At 46.9% G+C, this 16,613-nt stretch overlaps 1 protein-coding gene across 1 annotated transcript; it reads left to right on the top strand.

Moving 5' to 3' along the window:
* The first annotated feature begins 2,789 nt into the window (after window positions 1-2,789).
* Window positions 2,790-10,940, top strand: LOC135983027 (uncharacterized). The gene has a single exon (XM_065592261.1). It carries the CDS (start codon window positions 4,144-4,146, stop codon window positions 9,394-9,396), a length of 5,253 nt encoding a protein of 1,750 aa, XP_065448333.1. The 5' UTR covers window positions 2,790-4,143; the 3' UTR covers window positions 9,397-10,940.
* Window positions 10,941-16,613: the final 5,673 nt, after the last annotated feature.

Genomic DNA, 16,613 nt, shown 5'->3' with positions numbered 1-16,613 from the left:
CCATTATCTTTCCAGGTACAGAAGTTAAGCTGACTGGTCTGTAATTTTCTGGGTTGTCCTTATTTCCCTTTTTATAGATGGGCACTATATTTGCCCTTTTCCAGTCTTCTGGAATGTCTCCAGTCTTCCATGACTTCTCAAAGATAATCGCTAATGGCCCAGATATCTCCTCAGTCAGCTCTAGGATGCATTTCATCAGGCCCTGGTGATTTGAAGATATCTAACTTGTCTAAGTAATTTTTGACTTGTTCTTTTCCTATTTTAGACTCTGATCCTTCCTCATTTTCACTGGCATTCACTATGTTAGATGTCCAATCGCCACAAACCTTCATGGTGAAAACCGAAACGAAGAAGTCATTAAGCACCTCTGCCATTTCCACATTTTCTGTTATTGTCTTTCCCCTCCATTGAGTAACAGGCCTATTCTGTCCTTGGTCTTCCTCTTGCTTCTAATGTATTTGTAGAATGTTTTCATGTTTCCTTTTATGTCCCTAGCTAGTTTAATCTCGTTTTATGCCTTGGCTTTTCTAATTTTGTCCCTACAGACTTGTGTTATTTGTTTATATTCATCCTTTGTAATTTGACCGAGTTTCCACTTTTTGTAGGACTCTCTTTTGAGTTTTAGATCATTGAAGATCCCCTGGTTAAGCCAGGGTAGTCTCTTGCCATACTTCCTATCTTGCCTATGCAGTGGGATAGTTTGCCCTTGTGCCAACTGTCTTCAATTGTTTTTCCCTTTAGACTTGCTTGCCATGGGATTTTACCTACCAACTCCTTGAGTTTGCTAAAGTCTCCCTTCTTGAAATCCATTGTCTTTATTGTGCTGTTCTCCCTCCTACCATTCCTTAGAATCATGAACTCTACCATTTCATGATCACTTTCACCCAAGCTGCCTTCCACTTTCAAATTCTCAACTAGTTCTTTCCTATTTGTCAAATTCAAATCTAGAACTGCCTCCCCTCTAGTAGCTTTCTCCATCTTCTGAAATAAAAAGTTGTCTCCAATACATTCCAAGAACTTATTGGATAATCTGTGCCCTGCTGTGTTATTTTCCCAACAGATGTCTGGGTAGTTGAAGTCCCCCATCACCACCAAGTCCTGTGCTTTGGATGATTTTGTTAGTTGTTTAAAAAAAGCCTCATCCACCTCTTCTTTCTGGCTTGGTGGTCTGTAGTAGACCCCCGACCATGACATCAACCTTGTTTTTTACCCCTTTTATCCTTTCCCAGAGACTTTCAACAAGTCTGTCTCTTATTTCTATCTCAACCTCAGTCCAAGTGTATACATTTTAATATATAAGGCAACACTTCCTCCCTTTTTTCCCTGCCTGTCCTTCCTGAGCAAGCGGTATCCTTCTATATCAATATTCCAGTCATGCATATTATCCCACCAAGTCTCCATGATGCCAACTATGTCATAGTTGTGTTTATTTACTAGCATTTTGAGTTCTTCCTGCTTATTCTCCATACTTCTCGCATTAGTATACAGACATCTAAGATACTGATTTGATTTCCCCCTCCTGTTCTGTCTTGTCTCTCCCTTATTTCTGCTATAACAGCCCATCCTCCCCTCAGATTCCGACCTTTCTCCCAGGTCTCCATGTTTTTTACTTACCTGTGGGCTTTGGTCACCTGTCCTGTTGAACCTAGTTTAAAGCCCACCTCACTAGATTAGCCAATCTGTAGCCAAATATACTCTTTCCCTTCCTCGATAGGTGGACTCCAACTCTGTTTAGCAGTCCTCCTTCCTGCAACAACATCCCATGGTCAAGGAAGCCGAAGACCTCCTGGCGACACCATCCTCGCAGCCAGGCATTCACTTCCAGGATGCATCTGTTTCTGTCGAGGCCCCTACCCTTGACTGGAAGGACTGAAGAGAACACCACCTGCATGCCCAACTCCTTAACCTGGTACTCCCAGAGCCCTGTAGTGACTTCTGATCTGTTGAGGGTCATACCTCTCAATATCATTAGTGCCCACATGGATGAGTAGCATGGGGTAGTAGTCAGAGGGCCGGATGATCCTCGGCAATCCCTCTGTAACATGTCGGATATGGACCCCTGGCAGGCAGTATGCCCTGACATGGCATCCCAGGAGGTGACAGATGGGTGCCTCCGTCCCCCTCAGAAGAGAGTCTCTAACCACCACTACCCTACGTTCCTCCTGGGAATGGTGGCTGTGATCCTCCCAGTCTTGGGGGTACATGGCTTCTCCTCTTCAACCTTTGGGGGTGATTCCTCATCACTCGTTGCCAGGGCAACATAATGGTTCCCCATCACCATAGTGGGTGGGTTGGGAGTTGGGGTGGAGCACTGCCTGCTGCCAGAAGTAACCAGCAGCCAGTGTGCTCCCTGTACCAGAGCCTTATCCTCCTCACCCAGTGGCATGACAGCAGTCCTTTCTAGCTGGATAGCATGCTCAGCCTTGGAAGTCTCCATATGAATACTGTCAATGAATTTCTTCTGTGCACGGATGCTCCTCAGCCTAGCCACCTCTTCTTGTAGCTCTCCCACCTGTTTCCTGAGAGATTCCACCAGCAGACACCTCTCACACTGGATGGTCCCCCCAGCCTGGCTTTCTGTGAGTGGGAAATGCAGGCCACAGTCTGTGCCAATCCACACCAGGATCTGGGTAGAGGCATCCATGTGTAAGGGGACTGTTGCCCCCTTACTAACATTCAGTGGGGGTGTTTTGGTTGCTAGCTCCCAGAACTAAAAGGGGAGGGGGTCGATGGGAAATCAGGACCCTGAGACTGACAGTCCCCAGGAACAATGGCGAGAGGCCAATGCTCCAGGTAAGCCTGATTGACAGGGCGGGCAGGCTAATCAGCATGATAGGAGGCCAGGGTGGGTCCCGTCCTCCGTGTGAGTTGGAATTGCCTGGGTCAGACTGAGTGGGGCCGAGCTAAGGAGAAAGCAGGGGCCCAAGCTGAGCTAGAGAGCTGCAGCCACAGAGCCAGAGACGCAGCCCAGGGGGAGCAGATCCTGTGCTGGGAGCAGAGCTGCAGCCACAGAGCCAGAGACGCAGCCCAGGGGGAGCAGATCCTGTGCTGGGAGCAGAGCTGCAGCCACAGAGCCAGAGACGCAGCCCAGGGGGAGCAGATCCTGTGCTGGGAGCAGAGCTGCAGCCACAGAGCCAGAGACGCAGCCCAGGGGGAGCAGATCCTGTGCTGGGAGCAGAGCTGCAGCCACAGAGCCAGAGACGCAGCCCAGGGGGAGCAGATCCTGTGCTGGGAGCAGAGCTGCAGCCACAGAGCCAGAGACGCAGCCCAGGGGGAGCAGATCCTGTGCTGGGAGCAGAGCTGCAGCCACAGAGCCAGGTGTGGTGAGCAAGTGGGGCCAGCCAAGGGGGGACCTGGGCAAAGGGCCCAGCACAGAAAGACACCCCCAGACAAGGGCCCTTGCAGGCCAGACCGGGAGGGGGACCTTAACCCTACGGGGGGCTGACGCTGGGAAGAAGGGTCCCACCACTCAAAGCCCGGAGGTGTGTGGCCACCACCATTGCAAGGGTCCAACCCGCAGCGTCTCTGCAGCACGGCCAGGGCCTGAGAAGGAGCCTGGGACCTACAAGGAGCAGACTGTGACCTGCCCTGATGTTTCAGAGACACTGTTTGTGATGTTCCCTGCCACAGAGCAGGGTGATGTGTTTTCCTTTAACCTTTCCCATTTTTCCTTGTTCTTTTCTTTAGATTAATTGTTAATTAAATAACTTGTGTTTGCTTTAAATTGTATGGAATAATCAGTGGGTCAGGGAGGTGCCCAGTGCAGAGAGAGTACCCCGGAGTGGGGACACCCTAGCCCCTGCCCTAGGTGACCACAGCAGGGTTGGGGGTCGAGCCCCCCCAGGAATCCTGGGCCCAGCCTTGTTGGGGTTACGAGGACTCAGACAGACGGGAGAGTGGAAGGGGAGCCCTCAAGGGCAGGGAGGCCTCTGGGTAAAGGAAGTGGGAGCGGGGACTCAGATCCTTTCGCTAGCCCACCTCACCGAGGTAGTGCAGAAGTCAGGAAAGTTCCCCACAATAGCGGGACCATTCCCCCGCTTACATAATTGGCGTCACGAACAGGATCCTATCCACAGGGTCCACCCCATTGGTTTACTTGTTGAATTCTAGTTGCACGGTCCGGGCCTGGTTGAGCATCCTACCATGGCTGGAATTGAGGAACTACGGGCCCAGTTTGCTGAACTTCAGCGCAGATTATCAGACCAAGCTGAGGCATTACAGCAAGCTAGAACAGAACAGAGAGAAGCCTTATCACTGGCTAAGGCAGTAATAGACCAACAGGCAGCAGAAGCTAAGAAACCCCCTACTATTTATGTCCCACGGGAGCAGAAGGTCACAGAGTTTGGTGGCTTCCCGACAAGACCAGGAGACATTACGGTAGAAGAGTGGGTCAAGTCTGTGAAGGCGGCTCTGCGTGTGCTAAGAGTACCTGAAGAAGATCATGTAGACTTCATAGAGGAACACCTCAAGGGCCAGGCCAAGGCCACAGTAAAGTTCATGGCAGTGGCGGACAAAAAAAATGTGGAAAAGGTATTTGAACTCCTCCTAGAAGTGTATGGGGACAAGGTACCTATTGGAACCCGACTAAAGGAGTTCTTTGAGAGAAAGCAGGAGCCCGGTGAAACTATCCGGGCATATGCATATGACCTCCAGGAGAAAATGAGCAGAGTGGAGCGGCGAGACCCTCAGCGAGTTCCAGACCCAGATACGGTTCTGAAAGAGCAGTTGGTGCTGGGGCTCCAGGATGACTCCCTCCGCCGTGAAATGAAAAGGAGGTTTAAGGAAGAGCCCAGTAAGAAGTTCCATGAACTCATGCAGGCTGCCATTATGTGGTCAGAAGAAGAGGAAGTTCCTGTGGCAGAGACAGCCAAGACTAACCCCCGTATACGAAGTGGTGGCCTTGTGAATGCAGCTGCTGGGGAAAAGGCCCTGCCCCAAACACAGCTAACATTGGAAAGCTTAAGTGAAGCTGTCCAAAAACTGGCGGTCCAGCAGGGGGAGATGCTGAAAGTGATGACTGAGGTGATGAAAGGAAAACCTCCCACTAATATGCCAAGATATCCAAGGGCCCCAGGATCCCGAAGATCTCCACTGAAGGACGAGCTGGGAAGATACATTTGTTATACTTGCGAAAGGCCAGGACATACCAGCCGAGATTGTACACTGAGAAGGAGACTGGAGTCCCAGGCGCCTGAAATTCAAGAGGCACTGGGAGCAAGCAGCCAACCATCAGAAGGCCAAGTGGGGACTGAAGGGTTTCTACGGCTGTCCCTAGGAAAAGGGCAGTGTGTCAGCAGCGAGGAAGAGGACCCTGATGATGTTAGTGTATTCAACGACTTCTGTGGCCGAGCTTTTGGGGACTGCTTGACAGTGGATATAACCATAGCAGGGGTGAGAACCCGCTGTTTGATAGACACTGGCTCAGAAGTCACCACTATTTCTGAATCATATTTCCGAAACTACTTAAAAGAGAGAGATCTGACCATGCATAATACCCGATTTGTACAGCTAACGGCAGCTAATGGACTTGCCATCCCTGTGGTGGGGTGTCTTGAAGCTGATGTAGGGTACATGGGTCGAACAATCCCTGGGAAATGCATCTTTATCCTAAAGGACACAGCTTCAGGAAAGACTTTAATGGAGAACAGAGTACCGGGAATTCTCGGGATGAATATTATAAGAGAGCTGAAAGAATTACTGTTGGTAGGAGAAGGAACCTTGGAGATTAACCGTCACGGGCAGCCTAGGAAGGACGCTACACTGAAGCGGGTACTAGCCCAAGCGGAGAGACATGGACGTTTCCCGGGTCCAACGGGACAAATTGGCTATGTTAAGGTGGCAGGGAGACAGAAGGTGGTTATACCTCCCTGGAGTGAGAAGATTATTGATGGGCGCTGCCGGGTGCCAAGCGACTTTGACGGATACAGAGTGCTTGTCGAGCCAACACCTGGGGCCAGTCTCCCTAATGGGCTCCTGGTTGCAAATGTACTTGCTAATGCCAGCAAAGGAAAAGTGCCAGTCAGGCTGTTAAACTCAAGTAAGAAGGCCATAAAATTGTGCCCCCGAACCAGAGTGGCAGAAGTACACCGTCCTGAAGGAGTGGTGCCCCCAGTGGGGGTGGCCTTGGAAGAAAATGGGGATGAGCTGCGGGTGACAGAAGTAAAAAAAGGCACACAGGTTATCACATCGCAAGCGGCACCTGATGGAGAGCTACCCATTCCAGTCCAAGTGGACCTCCAACAGCTAACCCCTACACAGGTTGGCCGTTTGCGGGCGCTACTGGAGAAACATCAAGAGGTCTTTTCCAGGGATGAGCGGGACTTTGGTTACACCACCACAGTGACACACCAAATAGCCACTGGAGATGCTGTCCCGATAAAACAGAGACACCGGCGGATCTCACCACGAGTGTTCCAGGAGGTAAAAAAACACATTCTGGACCTAGTGACTCAAGGTGTCCTTAAAGAAAGCCACAGTCCGTGGGCATCACCCGCAGTGATTGTAATAAAAAAAGATGGTGGGGTGCGATTTTGCTGTGACTACAGGAAACTGAATGAGGTAACGCACAAGGATGCCTACCCGCTACCCCGGGTGGAAGAGTCACTGGATGCATTAGGAAGTGCAAGAGTGTTTTCAACCCTCGATTTAACTTCTGGTTATTTCCAGGTTGCAGTGGAAGAACGAGACCGGGAAAAGACAGCCGTGACGACTCCGTTTGGGCTGTTTGAATGGACACGTATGCCATTCGGCTTGTGTAATGCACCTGCTACGTTCCAGAGACTAATGGAGGGGGTGTTAGGAGACTATATCTTAGACACTTTGCTGATATACCTGGACGATGTTATTGTGTTTTCCAAGGATTTTGAAAGTCATATGGAAAAATTGGACTTGGTTTTCACACGATTGAAGGAACATGGATTGAAGCTGAAGCCGAGTAAGTGCTGCCTCCTACGTGAAAAAGTCAAATTCTTGGGCCATGTGATTTCAAAGGATGGAATCCAGGTAGATGAAGAGAAGACCAGGGCGCTGGAAAATTGGCCGGTCCCCAAGAATGCCAAGCAAGTGCGGCAGGCTCTAGGTTTCATGAGCTATTACAGACGATTTGTTCCAAAGTTTGCGCACATTGCTGCACCGCTATATGGACTAGTGGGCCAACCTGCCCAAAGGAAGGGAAGGGACCAATGTTTTGTGTGGGATGATGCCTGTCAGACAGCTTTTGACAAATTAAGACATCGGCTGATGTCACCACCTGTGCTTGCATATCCTGACTTTAGCCTGCCATTTATAGTGACAACGGACGGGAGCCTGCACGGCCTAGGTGCGGTGCTCAGCCAGAAGCAAGAGGGGGCCGAGCGTGTGATCGCATATGCGAGCCGAGGGCTGAGGAGGTCAGAAAGAAATGACAAAAACTACAGTGCTTTTAAACTAGAACTGCTGGCCTTGAAGTGGGCTATCACTGAAAAATTTAAGGATTATTTAGTGTACTCTAAATTCACGGTAATCTCAGACCACAATCCACTCCGATACCTGGCAACGGCTAACTTAGGTGCAATGGAACACCGCTGGGTGGCCCAACTCGCTGAGTTCACTTTTGAAGTACAGTATAAACCTGGAAGGCAGAACATCAATGCTGACACCCTGTCTAGATTGCCTCTGGAGGAGGAATCAGAAGAGGGCGAGGATCTGGAGAAAGACTTCCTAGTCATTCCTGCAGATGTCGTGCGTACGTGTTTGTGGCTAGAGAATCCAAAGCCCGAGGACGAAGTGACGGTAAAGGATGCAGTACAAAACCTGGTAAGAGGGGAGAGCGCAATAATCTCGGGGTACTCATGGGAGGAGATTCAAACTCTGCAACGAGAAGGTGATGTTGGACCTGTCTTAGTGGCAGTCATGAGCCAAACGAGGCCAGACAGGAGATTTGGGGCCAGATACCCCCAGTCTAAGAAGCTAGCCAGACAGTGGGAACGACTTAGATTACATCGTGGAGTGCTGTTCCGGGTAACATATCATCCTCGAGATGGTGAAGAAGTGTGGCAGTTAGTGGTGCCTGTGTCACTCCGCCGTCAAGTTTATGAAGCCAGGCATGATCATGGGGGGCATTTTGGAGACAGGAGCACTCTGGAGGTAATGAGGAGAAACTATTACTGGCCCACGATGGGTAGCGACGTGCAAGTGTGGATCCGTCAGTGCAAACGGTGTGCCTTAGCCAAGGATGTGTTTCCTCCCAACCGAGCCCCTTTGACCTGTACTAATGTGACTGCCCCAATGGAGGTCCTAGCGATGGATTACACACGGCTAGAGAGATCTTCAGAGGGGTATGAGAACATACTGGTTCTCACGGACATGTTCACCCGATTCACTGTTGCAGTTCCAACTAGAAACCAGACAGCGCGGACAACGGCTGAAGCCCTCATAAAACACTGGTTTGTGTACTATGGTTGTCCGGCACGGTTACACTCGGATCAGGGGAGGAATTTTGAATCAGAGGTGATATCTGAATTGTGTAAATTGTATGGCATAGCCAAAAGCCGAACAACACCCTATCACCCGCAAGGAAACGCTCAGTGCGAGAGATTTAACCGGACAATGCATGACATGCTAAGAACGCTCCCGCCAGAAAAGAAGCGAGCCTGGCAGGAACATCTCCCTGAGCTGGTGTTGGCCTATAACAGCCATGTTCATTCGTCGACAGGTTACGCTCCTTTTTATCTCATGTTTGGGAGGGATCCCAGGTTGCCATTGGATATTCTGGACAGAGAGGGCCCTGAGGAGGATGAGGTGACCAATTTGGATGACTGGGTCAAAGGTCACCATGACAGGCTGAAGATAGCCTGTGACGTTGCTCTCAATACAACTAAAGACACAGCCCGGAGTAGGAAAAGGACTTATGATCGCAAGTCCAGTGGGGCTCTCATCAGGCCTGGTGACCGTGTACTAGTTCGTAACCATAGACACCGGGGGCGTAATAAAATACAGGACAAATGGGAGTCAAATCCCCACATTGTAGTCGCTCACAACAATCCCGAGCTACCAGTTTACACCATCCGGCCTGAACGAGGAGGTCCTGAGAGAGTAGTACATAGGGACCAGTTGAAACATTGCACCCTTAGTCCAGACAGGGACCATAGGAGGCGTAGATCAGTACACCCCGAGGAGGCTGAAACCAATTGGGAAATGGTTCTAGTCCCACAAACCGAATACAGAGGGGGACAGAGTGGGGCAAACCCAAACCCTAACGAGAATGGCCAGATCCTTCAAACTGACCCAGTATTACCCGAGGATAGGGAAATAGAAAATATGGGTAACGAACCACCAGTCTTAAGAAGGTCCCAGAGGGCTAATAAGGGTGTACTTCCTGTTAGACTTAGAGATAATTATGTTATTGGTTCTATGTAGTGTTTTAATGAATATTGTTATGTATGGTATTAAGAAGCACATGTGGAATGTTAGGTATGTTAAATGTTCTTTTGATAATTGTTAATGGATTTTTAATATAATATGATGTGGGTATATGTTGTTATTATGGGGCCCGGATGTACTGGTGTGAATATTGTAGCTGTGGCAGAATTTTAGCAAGGGGGAATGTAAGGGGACTGTTGCCCCCTTACTAACATTCAGTGGGGGTGTTTTGGTTGCTAGCTCCCAGAACTAAAAGGGGAGGGGTCGATGGGAAATCAGGACCCTGAGACTGACAGTCCCCAGGAACAATGGCGAGAGGCCAATGCTCCAGGTAAGCCTGATTGACAGGGCGGGCAGGCTAATCAGCATGACAGGAGGCCAGGGTGGGTCCCGTCCTCCGTGTGAGTTGGAATTGCCTGGGTCAGACTGAGTGGGGCCGAGCTAAGGAGAAAGCAGGGGCCCAAGCTGAGCTAGAGAGCTGCAGCCACAGAGCCAGAGACGCAGCCCAGGGGGAGCAGATCCTGTGCTGGGAGCAGAGCTGCAGCCACAGAGCCAGAGACGCAGCCCAGGGGGAGCAGATCCTGTGCTGGGAGCAGAGCTGCAGCCACAGAGCCAGAGACGCAGCCCAGGGGGAGCAGATCCTGTGCTGGGAGCAGAGCTGCAGCCACAGAGCCAGAGACGCAGCCCAGGGGGAGCAGATCCTGTGCTGGGAGCAGAGCTGCAGCCACAGAGCCAGAGACGCAGCCCAGGGGGAGCAGATCCTGTGCTGGGAGCAGAGCTGCAGCCACAGAGCCAGGTGTGGTGAGCAAGTGGGGCCAGCCAAGGGGGGACCTGGGCAAAGGGCCCAGCACAGAAAGACACCCCCAGACAAGGGCCCTTGCAGGCCAGACCGGGAGGGGGACCTTAACCCTACGGGGGGCTGACGCTGGGAAGAAGGGTCCCACCACTCAAAGCCCGGAGGTGTGTGGCCACCACCATTGCAAGGGTCCAACCCGCAGCGTCTCTGCAGCACGGCCAGGGCCTGAGAAGGAGCCTGGGACCTACAAGGAGCAGACTGTGACCTGCCCTGATGTTTCAGAGACACTGTTTGTGATGTTCCCTGCCACAGAGCAGGGTGATGTGTTTTCCTTTAACCTTTCCCATTTTTCCTTGTTCTTTTCTTTAGATTAATTGTTAATTAAATAACTTGTGTTTGCTTTAAATTGTATGGAATAATCAGTGGGTCAGGGAGGTGCCCAGTGCAGAGAGAGTACCCCGGAGTGGGGACACCCTAGCCCCTGCCCTAGGTGACCACAGCAGGGTTGGGGGTCGAGCCCCCCCAGGAATCCTGGGCCCAGCCTTGTTGGGGTTACGAGGACTCAGACAGACGGGAGAGTGGAAGGGGAGCCCTCAAGGGCAGGGAGGCCTCTGGGTAAAGGAAGTGGGAGCGGGGACTCAGATCCTTTCGCTAGCCCACCTCACCGGGGTAGTGCAGAAGTCAGGAAAGTTCCCCACAATAGCGGGACCATTCCCCCGCTTACATATGGTTCGGTTGTCTGTCTGGATACAGGCGCAGGTGGAGGAGACAGAAGCAGTGTTGGCACTGGCGATGTGGCCCTTCCTAACAATAACAATAAAATTATGACTCCCTCTCTCAAACTCGCTAGCTCCCCTTGGTCGCTTAGCCTCTGGCTTTTAAGGCCTTCCCTCCTAGGTCAGCCCTACCTGCTCATTAATCACACAGGGAGAGGGTGATCACAAGGCTGATTGAGGCTGATCAAGGGAACAATGGCTCAAACTGTCCCCAAATACACAATCCCAATTGACGCTGTAACTGAAATAACCTGAAAGAAAAAGAAAAATACAAACAGCCAAACAAACTCACTCACCCCAAGGTTAGTACTCGCACCTTGTTCGTTCAGCAGGGGACCCTCCTTCGCCCTCTCTAACTCCCGTTTGCAGTCCCCTGTTGCTAGCTCCCCTTGGTCGCTTAGCCTCTGGCTTCGAAGGCCTTCCCTCCTAGTTCAGCCCTACACCCCCTCCTTAATCACACTGGGGAGGATGATCACAAGGTTGATGGAGGATGATCAAGGGAACAACAGCTCAAACTGTCCCCAAACACTGTTTATTATTAGTTTGTTTCTTTTTAGAAGCTGTGCACATCCATAAAAGCCACATCTCTGCCCCCCTCACTCCCATTTCCAGCTGCTTTACAGTTAAGGCAGCACACAGGGGACTCCCAAGGTGGTATAAAGCTGGCATAGCTCTATTCCATGGGGCCAAAGTGCCATGCCAACCAGTCCTTGCATGGAGCAGTCTCTAAGGAGACAAGTCCATTAAACTTACAGCACCTTTGGCAATTGCTAGGATCCATGATTTTTAATCTGACAGTGTTAATGATATATGAGAGATCACAAAATATTTAGACAAAATTGTATCTAATTGTTCATTGCCAAAAGTCTACCCACAAATCTGCTCCCTGGATTATACAACAGGAGAGACTAAAGAAAACATGGTTGATACATGATTTTAGAAAGTGTGCCAGCCATCTCCTTTCTATACGCCAGGGGTAGGCAACCTATGGGAGCTGATTTTCAGTGGCACTCACCCTGCCCAGGTCCTGGCCACTGGTCCAGTGGGCTCTGCATTTTAATTTAATTTTAAATGAAGCTTCTTAAACATTTTAAAAACCTTATTTACTTTATATACAATAATAGTTTAGTTATATATTATAGACTTATAGAAAGAGACCTTCTAAAAACGTTAAGATGTATTACTGGCACGTGAAACCTTAAATTAGAGTGAATAAATGAAGACTCGGCACACCACTTCTGAAAGGTTGCCGACCCCTGCTATAGGCTCTACCTCCAGAGCATGTCTGTTCTCATAATGAAATTGTTCACATTTTTTGCAAACAATTGACTGCAGTTACATCACTTTAAGGAAGACTTGCCTTAGTTTGAAATTAGAGGTGAACCCATCATTGATTTAATTACTTGAAATAAAAAGACAAGACTCTGCATTATCCAGAGAAAGCATTTCAGAGTCCATTCCACAGTTGAGAATGATTTAAAAAAAAAAAAACATTTACATCACTGCAATGTATGGATGGCAGAAAGGACTCTAAGTGTTGAACTGACATTGGTTCATCTATTCATGAATTCAGAATTGAACCACTGGGATATACTTTTCTCCTGTTACTCCAGAATACTCAAACTGAGTTCCTGTAACGTATTAGCACAGTGTATCCAGAGATTTAATAAAGTTTTAAAATTAGTGTAGTTAAAGAAATGGCAGACATTTACTCTTGAAAGGACTATAAACTTTTAAGATAAGGTTATAAAAGAAATTCCTTCAAATCTACATTATGAACTGTCACATCCTAAACTAAATTACATGACTAAGTCCAAAGTAACACCATTGACTTAATTTGCAGTTAGTTTGCATTGCATGAATTTAACAGAGTTCGGATTTTGACAGTATGTCTCATCCTATCCTTCCTCCTAAAAATAACTTTAGATGTTAAGTCATACCTCCAAAGGAAAAACTGAGAAGCTGTTTGCAAACAGAACTGATAAGCATTTCTCTGTATTTGCTATTGATGGCCTTCTAAAAAGTTAGTAGAAAAACTAATTTCTTGAGTCCATGTCATTAACCAAAAAGTACTATCCTTCAAGGCCTCTGTACATAGATCACCTATCTTTAATCTGAAATCAGCACCTCCATCAACACTGTACAGTTAAACACTAACCTGAGAATTGATTCATGCTGACTCAAGTGTGCCACCTGCTGAACCTACCCACCACTTTCTGCTGCTGGATTTTTCTGCTAAGTACTAACCAAGCTTGAGCTTCAGTTTGAGATCAGAAGATATAACTGCTACATTGGTTAGGGAGCAGAACATTTTTTAAATTACATTATTTTTGCTTCTAACATACTGTAGACCTGCAAAGTCAACAAATGTACAAAGCCTGTTGGCAAACTTGGCTGAGATTTCTTCCTAAATAATCTTGGATCAAAAGCTTGAAGAAGATAACCAATGAAAAGGGATCTATGAAGTTTCATTGGGTGGAGTGCTGAGCGGGTCACTCTTTGATATTACCGAACATACAGATACAGATACAGATACAGATGATACAGATACAGAACAACAGCATGAAGAGTCTATTTGCCCATTTTTTCTGGTGGATGTAAGGTACTACAGAGATGGCAGATTAAAAAAATGTGCATAGAAAATGTCAAAAAAACAAGAAGCAAAATCACTTCTGATCTCTATTATGGATAAATTGAAGATAGCATTTACAGAAGCACACTCTATACTCAACAATATATTAAGTATGTCTCAGAAATACATACTCACATTATGGTTCAATATACCCAGTAAACCCTACCATCAATTCATTGGAATGACTGTTCTCTTTGAAAACTACTGCCAAGAAATCTGCAAAATGCAACAGTATAAAGGAGTATGAAAAGGTTATTTTACTCATGTTCAAGGTTTGTTGCTTACTTAATAATTGTTTAATAATTTAAATGAGTCCACAAGAGCTATGAAGTTAATACCACATTAAATGTGATCTGCAAAGAGAAAAATAAGATGTTTCCTTTTTTGTTTCTTACTGGTATATAAAGAAAGCTTGAAAGTCTATTTGTTTATTTTTAATGTGGATTTTTCTACTTCAGCATTAGAAATATCAGGTTCTTTCTAGCCCATTTTTTCTGGAGCACTATATGGAAATTGGAGAACTAGTGAGACTATGACTCCACAAGAAATAATGTACTGGAAACTGAAAGGAAATGTTTTTATTCAGACTTTAAGGCACTGTCAGCCTAAAAGTTCTTAATAAATTTAGTTAAACTGATACAAAACCTGTATGGACACACTTAAATCCATTTACAACTGACTTACATCAAAACATTTTGAATTAAGCTAAATAAGTACAAGTCCATTGTAAACTGATTTAACCATGTCAACACAGAAGTTTCCATCAGTTTAACTAACTTGATTTAAAAACTGATTTTAGTTAAACTGATGTAAGATTTGTGAGGACTATATCACAATATACACCACAGCAATTGGTTCTTTTATTTGCAATCTTAACAAAGAGAACAAGGATTAAATAGGTGTGGAGAATGAATTAACCTATTATCTCTCAAAGTCGTCCCTTTAAAATCAGACCTGAGACACATCTGCCGTGCAGTGTGGGAAGCTTGTATTGCTCCTGCTTTGGCTGTACCCATTCTGTGGATAAATAAGACTTCCTGTATAAGGACTGACAATCCATGAGACACAAGCTTTACATTCACACATGCTCAAATAATTTTTAAATGGTAATTTATTCAAAACACTAAATTTTCCAAGTACCGTGTACAAACTATATAAAATGCATTCCATGATTATATGAATATGTAAAAAGAACAATAAGCAAATACATCTCTGTGAACATAGAAAATACAAGAGCAGCAAAAAGAAAGCACAGTAAAATGCTCCCTCTAGCGTAAAAAAGAAAAGCAAGCAGTTTAAACAGGGGACTAAATTGTTCAATGAGACTACGTGGCTTTTATATGAAAAAGGAATATAACCAAAGTACATGGAGAAAGAAGCACTAACTCCAAAGCACAGAAAGAGAAAAAAGTTATAAGAGACAGAATCAATCTCTTATTTTCAAAAAAGATAAACATATTCAAAGGACACCCCAAGTACAGGAGAAGAAAACACAAGCCTCAATTTTCAGTTCCAGTCAAACTGACATTAATAAAGAGCAAATCTAGGCTGAATATTAGGTTAAAATTTCCCCACAGATCTACTGGATTGTGAAAATCTCCCAAAGAAGACTATTTAACCTGGAACAAAAGTGATAGAAAATATGCTCTAGGACAGTGGTTCTCAAACTTTTTTTTTCGTGGACCACTTGAAAATTGCTGAGGGTCTTGGCAGACCACTTAATGATCTTTCCAAATGTTGTTTGTACCATTAGCTAACTATTGTAAAGCGCTCTGGATAAAAGCACTATATAAAATAATAATAATAAACGTTTTTTGTTCTACAAATAAAAACACACAACTCATATTTTAATATCAGTAGCCTTACCTTTCTAATGCAATGGATGTGCCCTCTCTCCCTTGCTGCAGCAGCCCCCAAGCTGGGGCTGGGAAGGAGGGGGGGTCTCTCCCTCGCCACAGCAGCCCCCAAGCTGGGGCTCAGAAGGAGGGGGGGTCTCTCCCCTGCCACAGCAGCACCCGAGCTGAGACTGGGAAGGAGGGCCCTCTCTCCTTGGCAGCTGCAGCCCTGGAGCTGGGGAAAGTCCCCTCTTTCTCTGGCCGCCGCTGCCCTGCAGGTCCCAAATTCCCCCCATCCCCTCTTCTCACCCCACTGCCCCCTCCCACCTACCCGCTATTCCCCCCAAGGCCACCACCTCACCTTACATGTGCATCTTCTCCAGGGTCCAGGTACCTAATTAGTGGAGCCATGCCTGCGCGGCTCCACTAATTAGGTGGGTGGCCCTTCATTCTCTTTTGTGCGGCCACCCGGGAGCGCACCTTAGAGGGTACTATCTGCGGACCATCTGAATGGAGCTCGTGGACCACTGGTGGTCCATGGACCACAGTTTGAGAACCTCTGGTCTAGGGAACATTGCTGTACGTGCATGGAGATGGACAACAGTCAAAATGACCTATATGGTCTTTTACATCTCCTGTTTCTATGATTCTGTGGCTCCACTGAGTATGCTGTGACAAATCCAACTGATTAGTGTATGGTCACCCTCCTACACACCTAGGATCTTTCCAGGGTTGCATGTCTTTAAGGGCCATGGATATTTTTTTGCTGGTTAGGGCTCTTAGTTACTAGAAACCAATAGGAACATTTTGTTTTCAAATGACATTCAAGAGATATCTCATGCAAACAAGATAAAGTTATTTTGAGAAAATCTAGAAACTGACTTTCATCACAGTATTAGGGAGATTCTGACAATGTTATAATTTCAATGTATATTGTGCGTTGTTCTAAACAATTATTTTGGCTATTTCTATTTAATTTTTTTTAAATATTCCTATCAAGAAGTTTATATAATAATCTAAAATCATGTTAGCCTTTCCAATAACCATACAAAACAGGAAGGTATACCTTAAGTAAATTATGTCTGAATATAATCTGATCAACTGGTAGACAGCAGAGATCCAGTCTTGTTAGGTTCTGAGCACCCCCAATTTATATTGACACCAGGGGGAGCTGA

Source organism: Chrysemys picta, chromosome 4 (genome assembly GCF_011386835.1).
Source record: "Chrysemys picta bellii isolate R12L10 chromosome 4, ASM1138683v2, whole genome shotgun sequence".
In the NCBI taxonomy this organism is placed as follows: Eukaryota; Metazoa; Chordata; order Testudines; family Emydidae; genus Chrysemys; species Chrysemys picta.
Note: the sequence above shows the minus strand (reverse complement) of the source record. Positions and strands in the feature narration are given on the sequence as shown.